This window comes from Schizophyllum commune, assembly GCF_000143185.2.
Source record: "Schizophyllum commune H4-8 unplaced genomic scaffold SCHCOscaffold_8, whole genome shotgun sequence".
Classification (NCBI taxonomy): domain Eukaryota; kingdom Fungi; phylum Basidiomycota; class Agaricomycetes; order Agaricales; family Schizophyllaceae; genus Schizophyllum; species Schizophyllum commune.
This window is the reverse complement of record NW_026089545.1, coordinates 665,812-682,355: the sequence shown is the minus strand read 5'-3', so window position 1 is coordinate 682,355 and position 16,544 is coordinate 665,812. Positions and strand designations below refer to the sequence as shown.

At 56.9% G+C, this 16,544-nt stretch overlaps 8 protein-coding genes across 8 annotated transcripts; 5 read left to right on the top strand and 3 right to left on the bottom strand.

Annotated features, from left to right (window-relative positions):
• Nucleotides 1–895: 895 nt before the first annotated feature.
• SCHCODRAFT_02630999 (Diphthine synthase) lies at nucleotides 896–2,627 on the bottom strand. Its single transcript, XM_003030626.2, has 6 exons — nucleotides 2,407–2,627; nucleotides 2,272–2,343; nucleotides 2,091–2,215; nucleotides 1,771–2,040; nucleotides 1,267–1,718; nucleotides 896–1,175 (listed from the first exon to the last, which is right to left on the bottom strand). Exons 1-5 carry the CDS (start codon nucleotides 2,467–2,469, stop codon nucleotides 1,364–1,366), a joined length of 885 nt encoding a protein of 294 aa, XP_003030672.1. The 5' UTR covers nucleotides 2,470–2,627; the 3' UTR covers nucleotides 896–1,175; nucleotides 1,267–1,363.
• A 576-nt stretch (nucleotides 2,628–3,203) lies between these two features.
• Nucleotides 3,204–3,806, top strand: SCHCODRAFT_01214207 (uncharacterized protein; the record flags this gene model as incomplete). The annotated part of the gene is made up of 3 exons (XM_003030199.3): nucleotides 3,204–3,416; nucleotides 3,476–3,526; nucleotides 3,584–3,806. 3 exons carry the CDS (start codon nucleotides 3,204–3,206, stop codon nucleotides 3,779–3,781), a joined length of 462 nt encoding a protein of 153 aa, XP_003030245.1. The 3' UTR covers nucleotides 3,782–3,806.
• SCHCODRAFT_02630997 (uncharacterized protein) lies at nucleotides 3,785–5,261 on the bottom strand. Its single transcript, XM_003030627.3, has 2 exons — nucleotides 4,071–5,261; nucleotides 3,785–4,019 (listed from the first exon to the last, which is right to left on the bottom strand). Exons 1-2 carry the CDS (start codon nucleotides 5,199–5,201, stop codon nucleotides 3,930–3,932), a joined length of 1,221 nt encoding a protein of 406 aa, XP_003030673.1. The 5' UTR covers nucleotides 5,202–5,261; the 3' UTR covers nucleotides 3,785–3,929.
• Nucleotides 5,262–5,602: 341 nt separating this feature from the next.
• SCHCODRAFT_02630991 (uncharacterized protein) lies at nucleotides 5,603–6,732 on the top strand. Its single transcript, XM_050345640.1, has 5 exons — nucleotides 5,603–5,868; nucleotides 5,929–5,972; nucleotides 6,024–6,213; nucleotides 6,270–6,394; nucleotides 6,447–6,732. Exons 1-5 carry the CDS (start codon nucleotides 5,702–5,704, stop codon nucleotides 6,638–6,640), a joined length of 720 nt encoding a protein of 239 aa, XP_050199144.1. The 5' UTR covers nucleotides 5,603–5,701; the 3' UTR covers nucleotides 6,641–6,732.
• Nucleotides 6,733–6,764: 32 nt separating this feature from the next.
• SCHCODRAFT_02509152 (alpha/beta-hydrolase) lies at nucleotides 6,765–10,125 on the bottom strand (the record flags this gene model as incomplete). The annotated part of the gene is made up of 8 exons (XM_003030628.2): nucleotides 6,765–6,888; nucleotides 7,026–8,450; nucleotides 8,500–9,175; nucleotides 9,222–9,287; nucleotides 9,337–9,581; nucleotides 9,629–9,826; nucleotides 9,877–9,899; nucleotides 9,952–10,125. 8 exons carry the CDS (start codon nucleotides 10,123–10,125, stop codon nucleotides 6,765–6,767), a joined length of 2,931 nt encoding a protein of 976 aa, XP_003030674.1.
• A 1,041-nt stretch (nucleotides 10,126–11,166) lies between these two features.
• Nucleotides 11,167–12,151, top strand: SCHCODRAFT_02736885 (uncharacterized protein; the record flags this gene model as incomplete). The annotated part of the gene is made up of 6 exons (XM_003030201.2): nucleotides 11,167–11,193; nucleotides 11,246–11,346; nucleotides 11,454–11,495; nucleotides 11,529–11,653; nucleotides 11,704–12,017; nucleotides 12,067–12,151. The coding sequence occupies 5 exons, from the start codon at nucleotides 11,167–11,169 to the stop codon at nucleotides 12,015–12,017; spliced, it is 609 nt and encodes a 202-aa protein (XP_003030247.1). The 3' UTR covers nucleotides 12,067–12,151.
• A 945-nt stretch (nucleotides 12,152–13,096) lies between these two features.
• SCHCODRAFT_01202427 (uncharacterized protein) lies at nucleotides 13,097–13,456 on the top strand (the record flags this gene model as incomplete). The annotated part of the gene is made up of 3 exons (XM_050341231.1): nucleotides 13,097–13,157; nucleotides 13,225–13,335; nucleotides 13,386–13,456. The coding sequence occupies 3 exons, from the start codon at nucleotides 13,097–13,099 to the stop codon at nucleotides 13,454–13,456; spliced, it is 243 nt and encodes an 80-aa protein (XP_050199143.1).
• Nucleotides 13,457–15,379: 1,923 nt separating this feature from the next.
• Nucleotides 15,380–16,429, top strand: SCHCODRAFT_02337057 (uncharacterized protein). The gene is made up of 6 exons (XM_050342418.1): nucleotides 15,380–15,400; nucleotides 15,452–15,551; nucleotides 15,603–15,708; nucleotides 15,761–15,951; nucleotides 16,002–16,310; nucleotides 16,362–16,429. The coding sequence occupies exons 2-5, from the start codon at nucleotides 15,549–15,551 to the stop codon at nucleotides 16,161–16,163; spliced, it is 462 nt and encodes a 153-aa protein (XP_050199142.1). The 5' UTR covers nucleotides 15,380–15,400; nucleotides 15,452–15,548; the 3' UTR covers nucleotides 16,164–16,310; nucleotides 16,362–16,429.
• The last annotated feature ends 115 nt before the right edge of the window (nucleotides 16,430–16,544 follow it).

The window sequence follows — 16,544 nt, the reverse complement described above, 5'->3', positions numbered from 1 at the left end:
GCGCGATCATGCATTGACGGAAGTAGACCCACCGTCATCGGCGCCGGCACGACGCGTGCGCGGACGACGTCAGCCGCAGCGAACCCGAGCAGGAGGGCGGCTGAGGGGATGCGCATAACATTCGGTGGTGGCGGCGGAGAGCAAGGTGTTCTGCTCGCCCGCCTGAACGCGCCCTCTTTTCCCGTCGGTCATTTGACCCGCCGCCGTCATCTGCGGGAAGTTCAACTTTTCTCAGGCGCGATATCGAGGGTATGAACAAGCGCCCAGGCGCTCAGGTCCATGAACATAAGCGCCCGAAGCCGGAGGGTAGCTCTCGCCGACGCCACGATCGTGTTTCCAAGAGTTCCTCACGGATGAAATTCGCCGATTACTTGTCTTCGATAGGGTCGTTCAAACCTGGCGGAATTTCGCGAAAAGGAAAAATTCGGCTCTTTCGAACAGAACTTTTGGCGCGGGATTCGGCCTTTTCGAGTGATTTTTCGCGAGAAAAGGGAGAATTCGATTATTCTGAACAGAGGTTTGAACACAGAGGAAGGTCATGTGGCTGTGTCGAACAGGATTCTCGCCCGTTTCCCCCGCCAAACGGTACCTTTTTCAGATTTTTCCCTTTGCGCACAGGAAAAATACGAAGACACGAAACGAGCTTTGAGGGACCCTGATTATGACCCTACTCGAGCCATGATTTATCCAAGAGGGGATTCACTAGGGTGCTTCCAGGTAAGGACCTCGACCCGCGAAGAGCGCAGAAGGCAGGTAATGCAGGTGGTAAACGTGGAGGGCTTCGCATCTTCTACTGTCACTTTGGAGCTTCTCTAGGCACCGGTCAGGGCGGAAGGCCTTCCAGAGGCCGCTCCGCCTGATGCTCTCTTGCCTGATGTAGGGAAAGAATATCTGAAGCAGGTTCATTGCTCGCAATCTACCCGAGGCAAACGTCGATGAGCACATTGCGATGGTCTACTTGTACCGCGGAGGTTTACAGGACCGTCAACATGAGGACGTCTTCCCCTGTGCGCGTCATGCCAGAATCTACATCGCACGCGCGAGTAAAGGGTGAGTATTCACCTCAAGAGCCGGTTTGCTCTGCAGCTGGCCTGCACGTGACAAGTTGAACTTGCGCGATCAAGATTCAAAGCTGAGATTGGTGCTGGTGAGCCCCCGGCAAGCGTTGGCAGGATCTCAGCAAAAGTCAGTTCGTTGCTGTGGTAGCCATGGTATGAGGTATGTCCATTTATGTTGGGGAGTAAGTTCAGGTAGGAGGAACCTCACCAGACGCAGTTGCCTTCGGCAGAAAGTCGAGAGTGCCGAATAAAGCAGCCCATGGAGCTGCAACTTTGACATTGGTGTTTTCTGGCAAGGAAACACGCTAGGACTCATCCAACGCACACCCGTATGCCGACTGTGCGACGCCTCGCCACGAATCCTTGCTGACCGCAAACGTCTCCGCGTACGCGACCTCCAAATGATGCAGCCGCTTGCCAACAATGACGAGGCTGTGAAGCGGTTCGCCAAACGTCTCTGCTGGTTGCGCAGCGAGCTCCGCGAGGGTACCCGCCACGATGCGCTCGTTTCCTTCTCCGCCGCCGACGCGGGAGACCGCGATGGCGAGGGTTGTGTCGGCGGCGAGCGTGCCTGTCTGGCGCTTCTCCTCGATTTCGAGCAGCTGCGATACGGCCTGCGGAATTGACATATAGCGTGGTGGTTCGTAGATTTTGCGCCCCCTTCGTTGCCGATAAGCATGTGGCACGACGCACAGAAAGGCAAGAAGCTCACCTAGCAAGGTTCTCTTCGCTCTGCTCCTTGACTTTGATGTCAAGGAGAACGAGAGTGTGTAGGCCAAGGTCAGCGTTGTCCTTGATACGGTCATAGAAGCTATCCGGCTTCCACGTCTCGGTGAAGAACACGAGGGAGACTGTCTGTCCAAAATTGTACAATTGAAGGCCGCAAGCGCCCACCGCGTTCATGATGGACGCATTGTGAACTACCCTCGTGTGTATTCCGAGAGCTCGCGCACGAAGGATTATGTCGGTGTGCGTCGTTGCGCTACAAAGGGGCTCAATATCAGGCTGAACCCTATGCAGAAATTCGCCTACCCGAAGGGGTCTCCAACTACCAGGAGCGATATATCTTCCTTATCTGCATCGCGCAGTATCTCATCGCTTTCAGTCTCGACCATGTCGCGATCGGCAAGGATCAGCTCCTTGCCATAGAAGGCTTCCTTGCGGGACCGCATCAGTCTTGGCGAGCGGGAGGTCGCTAGCAAGTTCTACAGACCAGTCTCTCCTTTTGTACCATCAAAATGCTGGTGTACGCCTCCAGATAGACGCGAGAGGAGGACTTGACGGCCTAGTCATTGAAGTGTTCTCGTTAGACCCTATTTTTCCATGACGATGATACGATGAGACCTACCTCCAATCCACGGACAGTGATGTCCTTTTCATCGCAGAGGCCGAGGCCGATGATGTAGAACATGATGACGAGGAAGGTGGCGGAGCGGAAGAGAAGGGTTCCGACGGAGTTGGAGGTTGATCGTTGATCGGACCTTACCCCGATGGATATTCCGGATTAGGAAGGCTTTCATCTTTGTAAATCGCCATATTGTGGCCTCGGACCTCGGAGTTGGCAAGAAAGGTCGAGGGTGCACTTCTTGAGCATGTGGCGCGACATGATGAGAGACAAACTTACCTGCGAAGCACCCATCACAGGCGACCGAACTACGGGCTAAACAGTCAAGGGTTTGCGCGACCAACGACAATGTTCAAGTTTGTCCCGGAGAGGCTGAACTGTTCATCAGTGCACTTGAGCATGCAAAGGGCCCTGCAGGTCCCAATGTCCCGCAGAGTTCTCATCCTACTGAATTCCGAACCCGGGGAACTGATTGCGTGCAATGAATCGAAGAGGCTTACTCTGCCCTCGATAAGCTCCTCGCAACCCAACTCCGGCAATTGGTCAATGGCAGACCTACCCGGGCACATGACGCGGGCCTAGGTCCCCCACCACGGACACAGCGCGTTCCAATCATCAACACGTTGAAATCAAATATCTGCTTTAAAATCCGTGAGCCTGAGAATGGACGGGAATCGATTATATCCTCCTCCGACGCGGGCTCTCTCCCGAGACCTGACCTCCGCGACGGCCACGACGAAGAGGCGTGCGCTGCACACACGAGAACGCGCGCAGAGAAGACAATTCACGACGCCCCAAACATGGCACCGGACCCCAACTCGCCACGATATCGCGTGGTACTCGCATTCTTCCGTGCGTGCGAGGCGAACGACGCGGACACGGCCGTCTCGCTCTTCGCGGAGCCATTCCAGTTCCGCGTCCTGCCCAAGGCGTCCGGGAGGCCCATCATCACAAACAGGGCTCACTTCCGGACGTTCCTGCAGGGCATCCGCGGGTCCTTCAAGACATACAACGTGCGCCACATTCCCCCGACCCGCGGACAGGCAGGCCGGTCACTGATCATCGCGTGTAGATCGAGATTCTCCGAGCACTGGACTGCGAAGACAACTTCATGTTCTTTCACGTACGTGCTTCCTCGCATCAGGATCTACAATCGATGAGTAATAGGCGTCCACTGCAGGTGATGGTGAAGGGCGTATCACTCCTCGATACCATGCTCAACAACGAGATGATCTTTCTCTTCCACTTCGAACCCATTACAGGCCTTCTACAAGGCATCGACCAGTACTTGGATAGCGCATCAACAGCGCGCTTCTTCGTCGAAGAGAAGGAGAAGAAAGACCAACAGCGCTCACGCAGCTCGTTGGGACCATCATAGAGAGAGCGCCTCCCACAGATCCGGCATGTCTCATGGATTTATATGTAGCAACACAACTTGTATCATTAGCCTGTCCCAGTCGGTGAGCAGCGCTACACGCCTATACCCAGAGCGGGCTTCACCTGAGTACCGCATAGAAGCATGTCCATCATACGACGTATACATCTTCCTTCTCCATGGAATAGTCGGCCATCTCCTTCCAGTAAGCGACGCGGGCCTTACGCTCAGCTTCGAGTTTCTGCCGTTTGTGGTCAGTAAAGCTGTTCGTCACGACGTCTTTTCAACATACCTTCTTCGTACTATTGAAGCCAAAGTCCTCCCCGTCGCTCTCTTCTTTCTCGGCCTTCGTCGCGCGAGCAGAACGAGTACGCGGAGTGGGCTTCTTGCTCTTCAGGGTCTTCTGCGTGGTCGCGCGCCGAGTTGCCCGTTTCTTCGGGGGCTCGTCTTCGTCCTCCCCATCGGATACCTCTTCCTTGGCACGCTTGCGAGTGCTGCGACGCGTGGCCTTCGTCGCTGGCGCGGATTGAGTACGAGGCGCGCGAGCTCGGGTCGCTCTCGCGGGTGGAGCTGGCGCCTCTTCGTCCTCCTCCCCCTCCGCATCTTCCTCCTGCATTTCCTCTTCGTGTTCTTCCTCCTCCTCCTCCTCCTCTTCCTCGTCTGCCGCTGCATTCGACTTGCGATGTAACGGTGCTTTAAGGTGCTCGCCCTCGACGACGTCGAGACCCTCCGTCAAGAGGGCAGCAGCAGCCTCGGCGTCGTCGTCTGATTCGTAATCAGCAGCGACTGGCCGTTTACCGCGCTTCAATGGCGACGGTGAGCTGAATATGGCCGGCACCTCCAAGCTCTCGTCGACTTCGAACGAAGAATCCGCGGGAAGTACGTGTCGCCTGTGTGGCCTCGGAGGGGGCGAGCGACGGACAGGCGTAGGCCTGACCGGAACACGTTGCGGAACCTGGGCACGAGGCTTGTTCGCACGCCCTGCCGCGCGCTCGGCCTTGAGCTGCTGCTCTACCTCAAAGAACCCGAACGGATCCGAGTTCCTGGCCTGAGGATCATTGTCCTGCATTCCTTCCTCCTCGTCTGGGCCTCCGGATGCGAAGTCCTTGCGTAGCTCGGCCTTGACGTCAACGTCAGGCGTCTCGTCACGGGGTCGCCGAGGCTTCTGGTTTTCCTGAGAAGAGGAGTAGTCGGGAGGAGACGAGGGTGGCAACGAAGAAGGAGCAGCGGCAGCATGTCTGGCTTTTATTCTTTCAGCCAATTGGGCAGGCGGGGCCCGAGCAGTACGCCTCTTCTTCGTGGGAGAGTTCTGGTCCGAGCGCAAATCAGCGCGCTGCGCGATATCACGTAGCGGCTCTCTCTTGGTGAAAGCACGAGAGGCAGCGGCAGCACGAGATACGCGCTTTGTAGGTGACGAGGACATAGCGCAGTCGGTTAGCGAGAAACGGCGATAGTACGTGTGCGTGAGATGATGGTGGTTGGAGACAAAGGATGAATGGATGAATCACAACAGGTCCAAACACTGACGTGCCTCGCTGTCATGTGACCGTTTTGGCTCCGACGGCCAATGCCGAGACCCCACGAGGCATCTGATAGGCGCCCGCGTCAACTCCTCGACTGGCGCTCAACTCAGTCTGGGGCCCTCAAGCCGAGCGCGAAATGCTTATCTGAGGTCAGCTCTTACCTGTGAAAGGCAGCGAAGGCCTACCAGACCTGCGGATGGTACAGGCTGAGTGCAGTACGTCACACAGGTCCATGCTCAGTAGATAGGAAGATGATCTTAGATCTATAGAAGCAGCCTCAATGGTCACACCTTCACTTCGGCGTTAGTTGTCTACAGCTTTCATAAAAGCGCGTCCTGCGCGCCAGAAATGACCGTTTCCCCCTTCTCTCCCGGCCCTCCAAGCTCGCTACTCGCCGCCAATGGACCTCTCCTGGTTGAAGGACAAGTCGACGTCCTTCTTCAGCTTCATACATGGCTCGAAATACGACGAACTTCGCGCGTTACCGACCACAGAGCAGATCAGGGCGACCCACTCGCCTATACGACCTGCAACTAAGCAGAGTCCGCCACGAAGGTCGACTATAAGGTCTGCATGTTATGTGGCGATGGCGGCAAGGTGTCACAGAGCGACTGACACCTTCGACAGCTGGACACCCGACCCGCCCATGCACGAGAGGATCCGTATAACGAGCACGTACACCGTATACTCAGCGTTGGATACACACTGACAAGTCATCCCAGTCGTTGAAGCGAACCACCTGCCTCAACGGACCGAATCACCTGGCCGATACATCCTCGTGTACAGCGCGGACCGCGTGAAGTACGTGAACAGCGAAGGTGAAGACGATGAGAAGTTTCCCAATCAGAAAGTGGTTCTGGAGACCACAATTCGGACGAACGAGGCGCCGATCTGGTACGAGAGCTGCGAAGTGTGAGTGCAGCGATATTGGCCGCTTCAAAGACCGTCTGACCTGATGTCCACCACAGGCCCAAGGGCTCTGACACAGTGATAGCCTTCACCGCTTGGAATGTATCAGCCGAAGGCGATGTGAGGATAGCCGAATCGCACTATTACACGGTCCAGGAGTTGCTGAACATGTCCTTGGGCACAAGTGAAGTCTGCATTTCTCGCTGTGGCGATCGGGTACTGACATCTGACACCAGCCGTGAGCATTAATCTTGAAGTCGGCGGCAAAGGGAAGCACCGATCCACCTCCCTATCCATCATCGTCGAGGATATAAGTCCCAGGCCACGGACTCCACGATCTCCAGCTGTAGCTGCTGTCGGTCCTTCAGGCGTCAAGTCGTCAGGAGTGGGGTCGTCGGATGGCGGGCCGAGTAGAAGGGTGTCTATGTAGTATGATCAGTAGAAACGCGCACATCATCGTACCTGTAATCAGTCACGATCATGCCAGGTTCACGACGCAAATGAGCAAAGCTCGAGCGACAATCTGAAGGGGGAGTCAAGCTCGGGTCAACAATCTAGAAGCATGCGATAGCGTCCATTAATGAGTTCCATACGCTGGTATATAAGATAGAGCAGGAAGTGAACGATGTGGTACCGCGAGGGTCGTTAACATTACATTGCAGTTGGTAAACCTGTCCACTGGCATGGATTGTTAGCGCAAGGATCAACGACATCTAGTTAACGGTGCAGCACTCACTATGAATTACGCCTTCGTTGGAGCGTCCGCGGTATGCGACCTCTCCTTCGCATGTTTCTCCTTGGGCAGAAACATGGACAACTTCGACCGCAGCGCACTCTCTGCTCGAGGACGCGTCACCGCGTCATCCTCCGTCTTCGCCCGGGCCTCGTTGTGTTCCCCGTGCGAGGGCCGCCTCCCCTTCACACCCTCGCGCTTCGGATGCTCCTCGTCCTTCGGGTGTTCCTCGCCCTCATGGTTTCGCCCCTCACTCCTCTCCGGCCCCACCGTCAGAAAATTGACAACGACCGACCACAAATTATTCCCGCTCAGCACATGCTCCCTCTGGAACACGCCCTCATCCGCAATCCGCGCCAGCCGCATCGCCTCCTCCGTATCCCGCCTCGCCGCCACACTGCTCGGCGGCGGCCGCTCCCCATCCAGCGCCCAGCCCCACCCCCAGCTCGGCTTGTCCGGCTGCGGCGTTGTAGTGGGCGCGGGCGACGCGGTCTGCTTGCGCGCGCGCTCCAAGAGACGCTTCCGCTCGCGCTCGATGCCCTTCAAGGCGCGCTCGTACTTCTTCCCGTAGCGCGCCTTGCCGTCGATGAAGCGGCGGACAGTGAGCTCGGTGATGCGGCCGACGGCGTCGGGGTCGACTTGGAAGGCGGGTAGCTCGGACTCGGGCTCGAGGGGGCGGACGATCCCGGCGGTAGCGACACGCTCGCGGATCATGTCGCCGTTCCAGGATCCGAGGGTGGGCGAGCCTTGTTCGTTGGTGCTTGTCGAACCGTATACTGAGGGGTTGCCTGCGTAGCGCTCGCCCTGGGCAATGCCGACCGCTGTAGACCGGTGGAAGCGAGCCCCGCCGACGTCCGAGGATGCTGTCGATTTGTCCTTGTACGATGGGCTCTTCGGCGGGGCCGCGCTGAGATTCGTTGTAGAAGGCGACGGCGACGGCAAAGGAGAGGGTACGAGCGGCTTGTCGAGCATCGCCCCCTGCTGCTGCTGCTGCTCTGACGAAGGCGTAGGCAGCAGAGGCGACAAAGGTGGCGCAAAAGCAGACCGAGCCGGCGACGGCGGTATGTCCACAGTACTCCTCCGTACGCGCGACTCTGAGTGCGTCCGTGACAATGACCCTGCCCTCGACAAGGACGCCTTCCGTATAGTGCTCCTCGCCCGGCCGATGATCGAGTTTCTCTTCGCAATCTTCGTCGGCGAGCCCGGCACCTCGCCACCTCCATTCTCGTCCAGAAATTGCGACGAGGAAGGCGAAGGACTGATCTGACCGGCGGAGGCGAGCGGCATCCCGGTCACGTACTTGCAGAACGTCGCGATGGCGCGGAAGCAGAACTTCGCCGGCGTCGTGAACGGGAAGAGGATGGGCAGAATGTGCGCGGTGTCGTCGTAAACCTGCAAGTGCACTGGCGTGCGACCGAACCGTTCTTCAATGCCGTTGAGGGTCGGGTAGAGATCCCGCGCCTCTTGTCGTACGGGAAATCGCTCAGGGTAGGCCGCTTTGTGGGCTCTAAGGGATGATCAGCGTACGTTGAATGAGTGACCAGATGCATGCTTACGTGTAAACATCCTCGTCCCTCAGCACCTCCCTGTCGCTGACGATAAACAAGAGTGGCGGCAGACCGCCCAGATATGAGAGGGCCGGACTGACGAGCGGATGTCCGATCAGGCTATTCTGAGCATAGAGATGCACTTGTCGGTCTAGGGAGAGACCCTCTCCGCTCTTCGTGCGCATCGTCACGACCTCCGTGTCCTGGTCCAAAGGCGGCAACGGCGTCGTCCGCCCCATCTCGACACCGCCAGGAGACAGCGCAGCCGGCCGCTCCTCATCAAAGTACTCGCGCGAGATCCTGCTCTCTGCGCGCCGCACACCGCCGGGGTCCCCGTGAGGATGAAAGACCTGCCGGATCCGACTCTTCAGTCCAGCGTGCACGCGCGACGTTATGTCCGCGGATGGCGGCGGCCACAGCGTGCTCGGCTTCTGGAAGGAGAGGCCGAAGTCGGGGATCACGTCCGTCGCTGTATTGGTGTGGATGCTCGGGAAGGAGTGTGTGAGGTCGCACCAAGGAGAGATGAGGAGGCCGCCGGCGGGGGCAGGCAGGTCTGGGGTGTCGCGGATGACTTGAAGGAGGGCAAGAGTGAGGCCGCCGCCGGCTGAGTCGCCGCCGACGACGATGTGAGCCGGATCGACGGGCTTGTGAATGGCGCCGGTCGGCGGGCGGATGAGGTAGATGTCTAGAGCGAGATGAGAAGATGTTGTGAAGGGCTGTAAACGGCTTACATGCAGCGAGAGCATCTTGGAGGGCACAAGGGAAGGGGTACTGAGGTGCAAGCCGGTAGTTGATGGCTGAGCATGGATGAGCAACGGGTGTAACCGTATGGCATCGCGTACGCACCAAACACTCGGCCGTTGATCTTCCGCGCGAAGCGCTGGATACTGTAGCGCTCTTGATCGACGCTCCCGAAGTAATATCCGCCACCGTGAAGATACAGGATGCAGCGCATCTCGTCCATGTCGCGTTCGTAGACGCCTGAATCGTCCGGCGCGTCCAGGATGACCTCAGGATGGGATTCGCGAGCCTTGTAGCGGCGCTTGGCCTCCTGGTAGTCCTTCTTCGTGCAGATCCATTGACCGTCGACGCTGGAGATGGGTTAGCACGATCCGCGGGAACTTGATGCATCACATACCCCTTCAGGCCGCGCACTTGCCACCACTTGACGCCTCCGACGACGCGCTTGGCCATGTCAACGCCGCCGAGCGCTGCGACGATGTATTCCGCAGCCTTGTCGCATGATTCGAGCGGCACGAGGACGCGCACGACCTTGACCCATGGTGGCGCGGGTGTGCGGGTGTTCGAGAAGCCTTGGATTTCTTCAACAGTATGTCTGCGAGGGGGATTCAGAGATGTAACGAGACGGAGTATGGCAAGCCGTACAAGCTCGCCTCGTTGAGGAATGCCTGGATGGAGCAGTGAGTAGGATGCAGACGGCCCGAACGCTCTGCCGCGCACCTTGATTATAGTGAACGCCTGATCGTACAGCAAGTCCTCCTGGCTGAGCTTGGTCTTCGCCTGCTTCTCTGTGTCGCGCTTCAGCTTCGCAAAGTAGTGCTTGACGAGCGTTTCGAGCACGAGCGGGCCGGCGCGCAGGGCGCTCTCCGCGAGCAAGGTGTTGACGGCGGGCATGAATGGCGTCTAAGGTCTGAAGTCGGGTATCATGAAGGTAGGAAGGGAGTCATCGGCATCCGCTTATGAACCGAGCAGATCTTGGTGGCTTTCCGTAAGTCCAGATGCTCCCGCTTGCGGAGATCGTTCACCGGACCGATGTGCTGATGTCGATGACTTCACGACCTTGGCACTCACACTCGTCCGGGCTCCAGCGAGGGCGAAGAATTGGCTTGTGGGCCATCCATGCAGGTGCAGCCAGTAGGCGAGAAATCAGCCCCATTTTTCTGCGCATTTTCCAAGAGATTAGGGGCACATTCGGCTGGGGAGGAATGATGGCATGCGAGCTTGCCTCATCATGTGAGTGTCACGGAGTTGAACTTGTCTTCTGCCATCACGGCCGCGCGAAAGCGTACGATGCATGGTATCCCTTTGTCCAGTGGCTCACAATCATACGCAGGAAGATCCTCAGCGAGCGTGCGAGGTCGTTCTCTCTGACTCACAGTCATTCATTGCAACATTGACAACAGCGACTCGGACGACCATTGGCCGAGACAGCCAATTGCGTGACCTTACAGATTCGGGGACGAGGAAAGCCTTCATCATCTGGTTCGTTGCCTTGTCCATCTGAGCGTCGCGTTTCTTGCCGCGAATGGCTTGGGACCGAGTATCAATTCAATAACCTGCAGATGTCATTGTCTGTCAATGACAGACGCCTCGTCCCAGTCATCTGCGTACTTCCAAAGTGTCTTTCAGATAGCATACGATCTCGGAGGAACCGAATAATGCAGAGAGGCCAGCCGCCTTGCCAAGGTCTAACAACGACACAGTCCATTGTCCTGCCCCGTGGCATTGATCTCCTTTTGGTAACTGATGGTATGGGCGGAGTTCGAACGGCGCCCTACATAAGCAATGCATGTTTGGATTTTGATGGATTATCTCTCTTGCCTTCTGCCCTCATCCTCCGCGACTCACGTTCCGCCTACCTACCCTCGACACTGGCATCCACCCCCGGCCTTCGATGGCTCGCAAGTGCCGTCAATGTTCCCTCGGGCTCGCTCAATGCCACAACAAATGGGCAGCCCAATGGTGAGCCATTCAAGTGGCGTGGCATGCCTTCGTCGCTGATCTTGACCACCAGATATCCTCGACGCGTACTCCACCTTCAAACTTCAAGTGGCTCGCAAGTACTGCAATATCTCCCGAGGTAGCCCAATGCCACGGTTTCCGGGCTCCTCAGTGGTGCGCCACTCGACTGTTGCGCATGCTCCCTTACCTGATCGCCGTTCTCAGATCCTCTCGTCCTCGCCTTCTCGAATCCACGATGCTTGGCATGTGCATCAATGTAGTATCGGCTGGACCCAATGCCACGGCGACTGGGTAGCCCAATGGTGCGCTAACTCATTGTCATTCATGTTCACCAGTCGACCTCCGACACCAGAAATCGTCGATTTCGCAGTCCGCAACCTCGGCAATCCCCCGATGCCGCACGAGAGCGTCAATGACCGCGCAAGCTTGCCCAATGACGCGAAGACCGGGCTGCTCAATGGTGCGTCGCCACCGTTGTCTCTTGCCCTCTTTGCCAACTGCCTCTATTAGATTTCTCTGAGATCGCCTCGCAAACGATACAACACCTCAAGCCCCAGCCACCAAGTGGTAATGTTGTGAGCTCGACGCCGGCCATCACGACGCGAAACGAAGGATCGGGGCCGATCAATGGAACTCCTCCCGCGCGGCAACGCAATGAGGTCGGCAGGCCAATGTTTTCCCTCTTCTACGACATGCCACGGCCAATACCCCAACGAAGGACCAGCGCCCAACTCGCAATGCGACATGCCTCGACGGCGTCGCGCCACCCTGCCTTCAATCGGCAATGCATCCAGTCAGTCGTTGGAGGTTTTGGCATTACCTAAGTGTGTGCGTGGATTATGGCAGTCTTTCGCGTGCTGATGTCTTCCCCAGAAATAACGAAGGCGAAGAGTTTAATACAATAGCTTCCTATTCTGGTTGACACCCTCACGACTGCGCCGGTATGCTCCTGCATGCGTTCTCGGGAGCTGATGGTTCTCTCCCGTAGAACATATTATATGACGGGCGTTGCGCTCGGCTGCGCTGCCAGTAGACAGTCGCTCCGGACGCTTGTTATACAGTCACCTCGGTGACCGGACCCCACCGTCGCTTCGACGGCAGTGGGTAATTTTTTCCTCCCCATCTCCTTCTGGAGATTACTTCTGTACATGATTTCCTCTGCACCGGCTCTCGCGTCTGTAGATACCAAAGGATGAATGTATGGTGCCGGATGTACCTCGCGTAGGACGTAGCGAAAGCTCACCCAGTTTATTATTCAATTGCGAGCGTCTTGCGATGATTCGAACTCGACGCAAGTTCTACTTGTCAGTCTATGGTGATGTGGAAGACGAGGGCGCTGTGATAGATCTATATAGATCCACTGGGACAAAAGTGTGTCATAGACCTCCTCCTCCTTTGCAATTTGCGCAGTGCGGACTCTCAAACATCAAGTCGGAGCATGTCACGTGACTTGCACGCGAGCGTTCCCGCGGCGCCATACATAAGGCACGCGTGTGTGCGGTTTGATGGGCATCCTCTCTTGTCTTTGACCCTCATCTCACCCCCACTCCCACCACCCGCTTGCTCCCGGGCTCGACGCCATGCACCGACACCGACTCGTACGACGACTTGCAAGTGCCGTCAATGTTCTCTCGGGCTTGCTCAATACCCCGACGAGGGGCAGCCCAATGGTAAGTCACTCGAGTGGCGGAGCCAGACTCTGTCGCTGACCTTCACTAAAAGATATCCTCGATACGCAAAGAACCTTCACGCTCCCAGTGGCTCGCAAATTCGAGCAATGTTAGCCCAATGCCGCTGTGTCCGGGCCCCTCAATGGTACGCCATTCAGAGATTATACACGCCCTCTCCACTGACTCTCATTGTAAGATCTTCTCGGCATCATCTTCTGAATCCCCAAGACGTCATGCAAGAGCGTCAATACTTGGAGAAACTCGCCCAATGCCGCGGACACGGGCAGCTCAATGGTGCGCGACAGTCGATCCTTCGTGTTCTCGTCGCTGACCTGCTTCGCCAGATCCCGTCAATATTCAGCGTCCAGCCTCGTCGACGCCTTAGAGACATGTACAGAGCGGCACTCGTCGCGCATGAGCTTCATTGCTTACACGAGCTCGCCCAATGTCGTGGAGACCGGGCGACTCAATGGTGCGTTGCCGCTGTCTCCGCATGAGCTTGCCACTGACCGTTCTCATCAGACTTCTCCGACAACCTCTCAAGAAGTGGGGAACCTGAAGCTCAGCCGCCCAGTGGCAATGAGATCCCTTGATCAATGTTACGCTCACTTGCCAATCAACGACCGCCGCGTTGCCGCCCAATATGCCAAAGATCAGGGAAAAGTTTGTTCGTGGCCACCGGGGACTGACAGGTGCGCTCGCGCGACTATTTCTCTGCCACACGGACTGAAATTGGCTTCGAGCTCTGTTCGATGTGTCATTGCTCGACATGACCATCAAGACGCGAAGACGAGAAAAGAGGCCCAGGACCAACGCCGTCCAATGCAGTAATCCCGCGCGGCGACGCAATGAGATCGGCCAATCGGCCCTCTAAATGTGCCTGCCGCTATTGCGTTCGAGGACCCGCACCAAGTCGCAATATGCTCTTCGTCAACCTCAGGGCGTCGCGCCAATGTGCCTCCAAGCGGCAATGCATCCAGTGAGTCGACGAATACTAGCCTGTACTACGTCGGAGAATTGGTGCAGAGCGGATGCGCTATGGGATCAAAGGTGTGTAGATGGGATACCTGGCAAACACTCGCGTTTTGACATTGTCTCCGATACTTTCCAAGGCGATGGATAATCGAGACGGGCCCCTAACCCACTTACCCCGCCCATTTCCTTTATGATCAACCAGGTGAGCGCTCGCACGGCAGCTCGTGGGCTGATGATTTTCTCCCCAGGATGATTATGCGGACTTCGCCTTCGGGCGATTCCCATACCTGGACATCAGTGCTCCAGAGGACAGTCACTCCGGTGGCTTGTCATATGGTCACTTGGCTGTCCGTTGCTCATTGTCGGCTCGGCGGCAGTGGGTAAAATTTTTCCCTCCTCATCTTCACCTGGAGATTTCCTGTTTACATATTCTCTGTGGTGGCTCGTCCCACTGTGGATGCTGAGGAGAGGGCATATGTAGTTTGTTGACTGTAGGTTATGTGCTGTGCGCTGTACATAGCAGCGTTACAGCCTGTCGATTTATCTGCGGAGTTCTTGGTGTGAATCGAACTTCGAACTCTACGCGTGACGTCAGTAAACACGTGCGCGTTAAACTGGTTGTGGCACGCCTCATGTACAAGTTGTGATTTCCGTCAATGCGGCGAAGGCTGGGAGGCGCAGCTGACACACCGGGTCCTTGTACAGCGACGAGAGATGGCGAGCCCCTCGCGCAGGGCAGCCGAAGAATTACACGACGGTATTTACTATGTCATGGCCGTCTATAGCGCGTCGAACGCGTGTTCCAGACGCGTACTACATCTTCGAGTCCACACCACCGTCCTCGAGCCCCTCGAATAAGCGCGCGATATATTCAGGTAACTGCCTCGGCGGCAAACCAATCACCGCCTTATGACAGTGATCTTCTCCGCCAACGACGCGCGGCCACCCGCGTTCCTTCAGCCAGCTTCCATTGCGATTTGCGCAGTACAATGACTCGAACAATGGAGAACCTGGTAACGTGACAGACACGCGGGCACCCTGGCGACATACATAAGCGGCACATGTTTGGAGTTTGATGGGCATCCCTTCTTGTCTCTTTCCCTCATCTTGCCCCCACCTCGAACTTCGCTTCTCTCCGCTTCTAACCTCAAGAACTCGCCCGCGCACACCGACAATACGATGGCTCGCAAGCGCCGTCAATGTCCTCCCGGGCTGGCCCAATACCACGACGGACGGGGTAGCCTAATGGTACGCCACTTCAGTGGCGCGGCACGTTGTCGTCGCTCACCTTGACCGCTAGATATCGTCGGCACGCGAACGATCTTCAAACGCTCAATGGGCTCGCAAGTGCCAATGCAATCTTCCGAGGTAGCCCAATGTCACCGTGTTCGGGCTTCTCAATGGTGCGCCACTCGACCATCATGCGTGTTCTCACCGCTTACCTTTGCCGCTAGACCTCCTCAAATCATCGGCAAGCAATATGCTCGATCTCTCGATGCCTGGCAAGACCATCAATATCATCTCGAGCACGCTCAATGCCACGGCGACCGGGTAGCTCAATGGTGTGCTATGCTTCCGGCGCGCGTGATGTCGTCGCTAACTTTCCTCGACAGTTCTCCTCGACATCGTCCCTTCAACCTTCGCGGCGCGCCGCAAGTGCGCCAATGTATCGCGGGCGCGCCCAATCACGTGCTATATTCGGGCAGCCCAATGGTGCGCCACTCGGCAATCCATATTGTTCTCTTCGCTGATCTTCGACGTCAGATCTCATCAAAGTTCAGCCTCTACTACTGCCAACGCCCCGATGCCACGCCAGCGCAGCCAATTAGTCCGGAGCTAGACCAATGGAGCGGACACGGTCAGCTCAATGGTGCGCTGTCCGACTGCTCTTCACATTGCCGTTGCTAATGTTCGTTAACCAGGTCTTGTCAACGATTGTATTCTGGGCCAGATGCCACCCAAGCGCTTCAATGTCCCGGAGAGCTCGCCAATGCCACAGCGAATGAACAGCTCAATATTGCGCTACGACGTCACGGAAGAGCGTCAATACCGGAGGAATAGCGTGGAAGACTCGCGAGCTTGCCCAATGCCATGGAGAACGGGCAGCTCAATGGTACGTCGCCCGCCGTCAGTTCCGGCGCCCTTAGCTGACTCCTTCATCAGACTTTGTCGACGTCGCCTCTCGACCGATGTAGCATCTCAAGCCCCAGCCATCAAATTACAATGTTCGCGAGCCCGACACCGACAATGACGACGCGCAATAAGAACCGGCGCTGTCAAATGGCGCTTCTCCCGCGCGGCGACGCAATGAGGTCGGCAGGCTAATGTTCTACGATATTCGACAGTCAATATTTTGACGAAGGACTAGCACTCAAGTCGCAATGCTTTATTCCCCGACCTCAAAGTGTCGCGCCTGTCAGCCCTCAATTGGCAATGCATCGACTCAGTCTTTAGAAGTCATGGATTACCCAGGTGCGTGCGTGGGTTAATTGACTGTGATTCGCGTGCTGATGTCGTCCTCAGGACTATCGAAGGCAAAAGTCTATGCAATGGCTTCGTGCTCTACTAGGCACCCCCACGATATATCGGTATGCCTCCGCACAAGATCTCGTGAGCTGATGGTTCTCTCCCTCAGGACATGCTACATCGCGGCCGTGGCTTTGGGGTGCGCTCCCAGTAGACGGTCGCTTCGGTGACTTGTCATAC

Bases quoted from the DNA above. Each gene is read 5' to 3' on its own strand.
- SCHCODRAFT_02630999 (XM_003030626.2), bottom strand. From the start codon at position 2,469: ATGTTCTACATCATCGGCCTCGGCCTCTGCGATGAAAAGGACATCACT. The intron at 2,344-2,406 runs GTAGGTCTCATC...TTCAATGACTAG, and splicing joins TCACTGTCCGTGGATTGGAG to GCCGTCAAGTCCTCCTCTCG. The intron at 1,719-1,770 runs GTGAGCTTCTTG...TCGGCAACGAAG, and splicing joins AGCGAAGAGAACCTTGCTAG to GGGGCGCAAAATCTACGAAC.
- SCHCODRAFT_02630997 (XM_003030627.3), bottom strand. From the start codon at position 5,201: ATGTCCTCGTCACCTACAAAGCGCGTATCTCGTGCTGCCGCTGCCTCT. The intron at 4,020-4,070 runs GTATGTTGAAAA...CACAAACGGCAG, and splicing joins GCTTCAATAGTACGAAGAAG to AAACTCGAAGCTGAGCGTAA.
- SCHCODRAFT_02630991 (XM_050345640.1), top strand. From the start codon at position 5,702: ATGGACCTCTCCTGGTTGAAGGACAAGTCGACGTCCTTCTTCAGCTTC. The intron at 5,869-5,928 runs GTCTGCATGTTA...CACCTTCGACAG, and splicing joins CCACGAAGGTCGACTATAAG to CTGGACACCCGACCCGCCCA. The intron at 6,395-6,446 runs GTGAAGTCTGCA...ATCTGACACCAG, and splicing joins GAACATGTCCTTGGGCACAA to CCGTGAGCATTAATCTTGAA.
- SCHCODRAFT_02337057 (XM_050342418.1), top strand. The intron at 15,709-15,760 runs GTGCGCTGTCCG...TTCGTTAACCAG, and splicing joins CGGACACGGTCAGCTCAATG to GTCTTGTCAACGATTGTATT. The intron at 15,952-16,001 runs GTACGTCGCCCG...CTCCTTCATCAG, and splicing joins GGAGAACGGGCAGCTCAATG to ACTTTGTCGACGTCGCCTCT.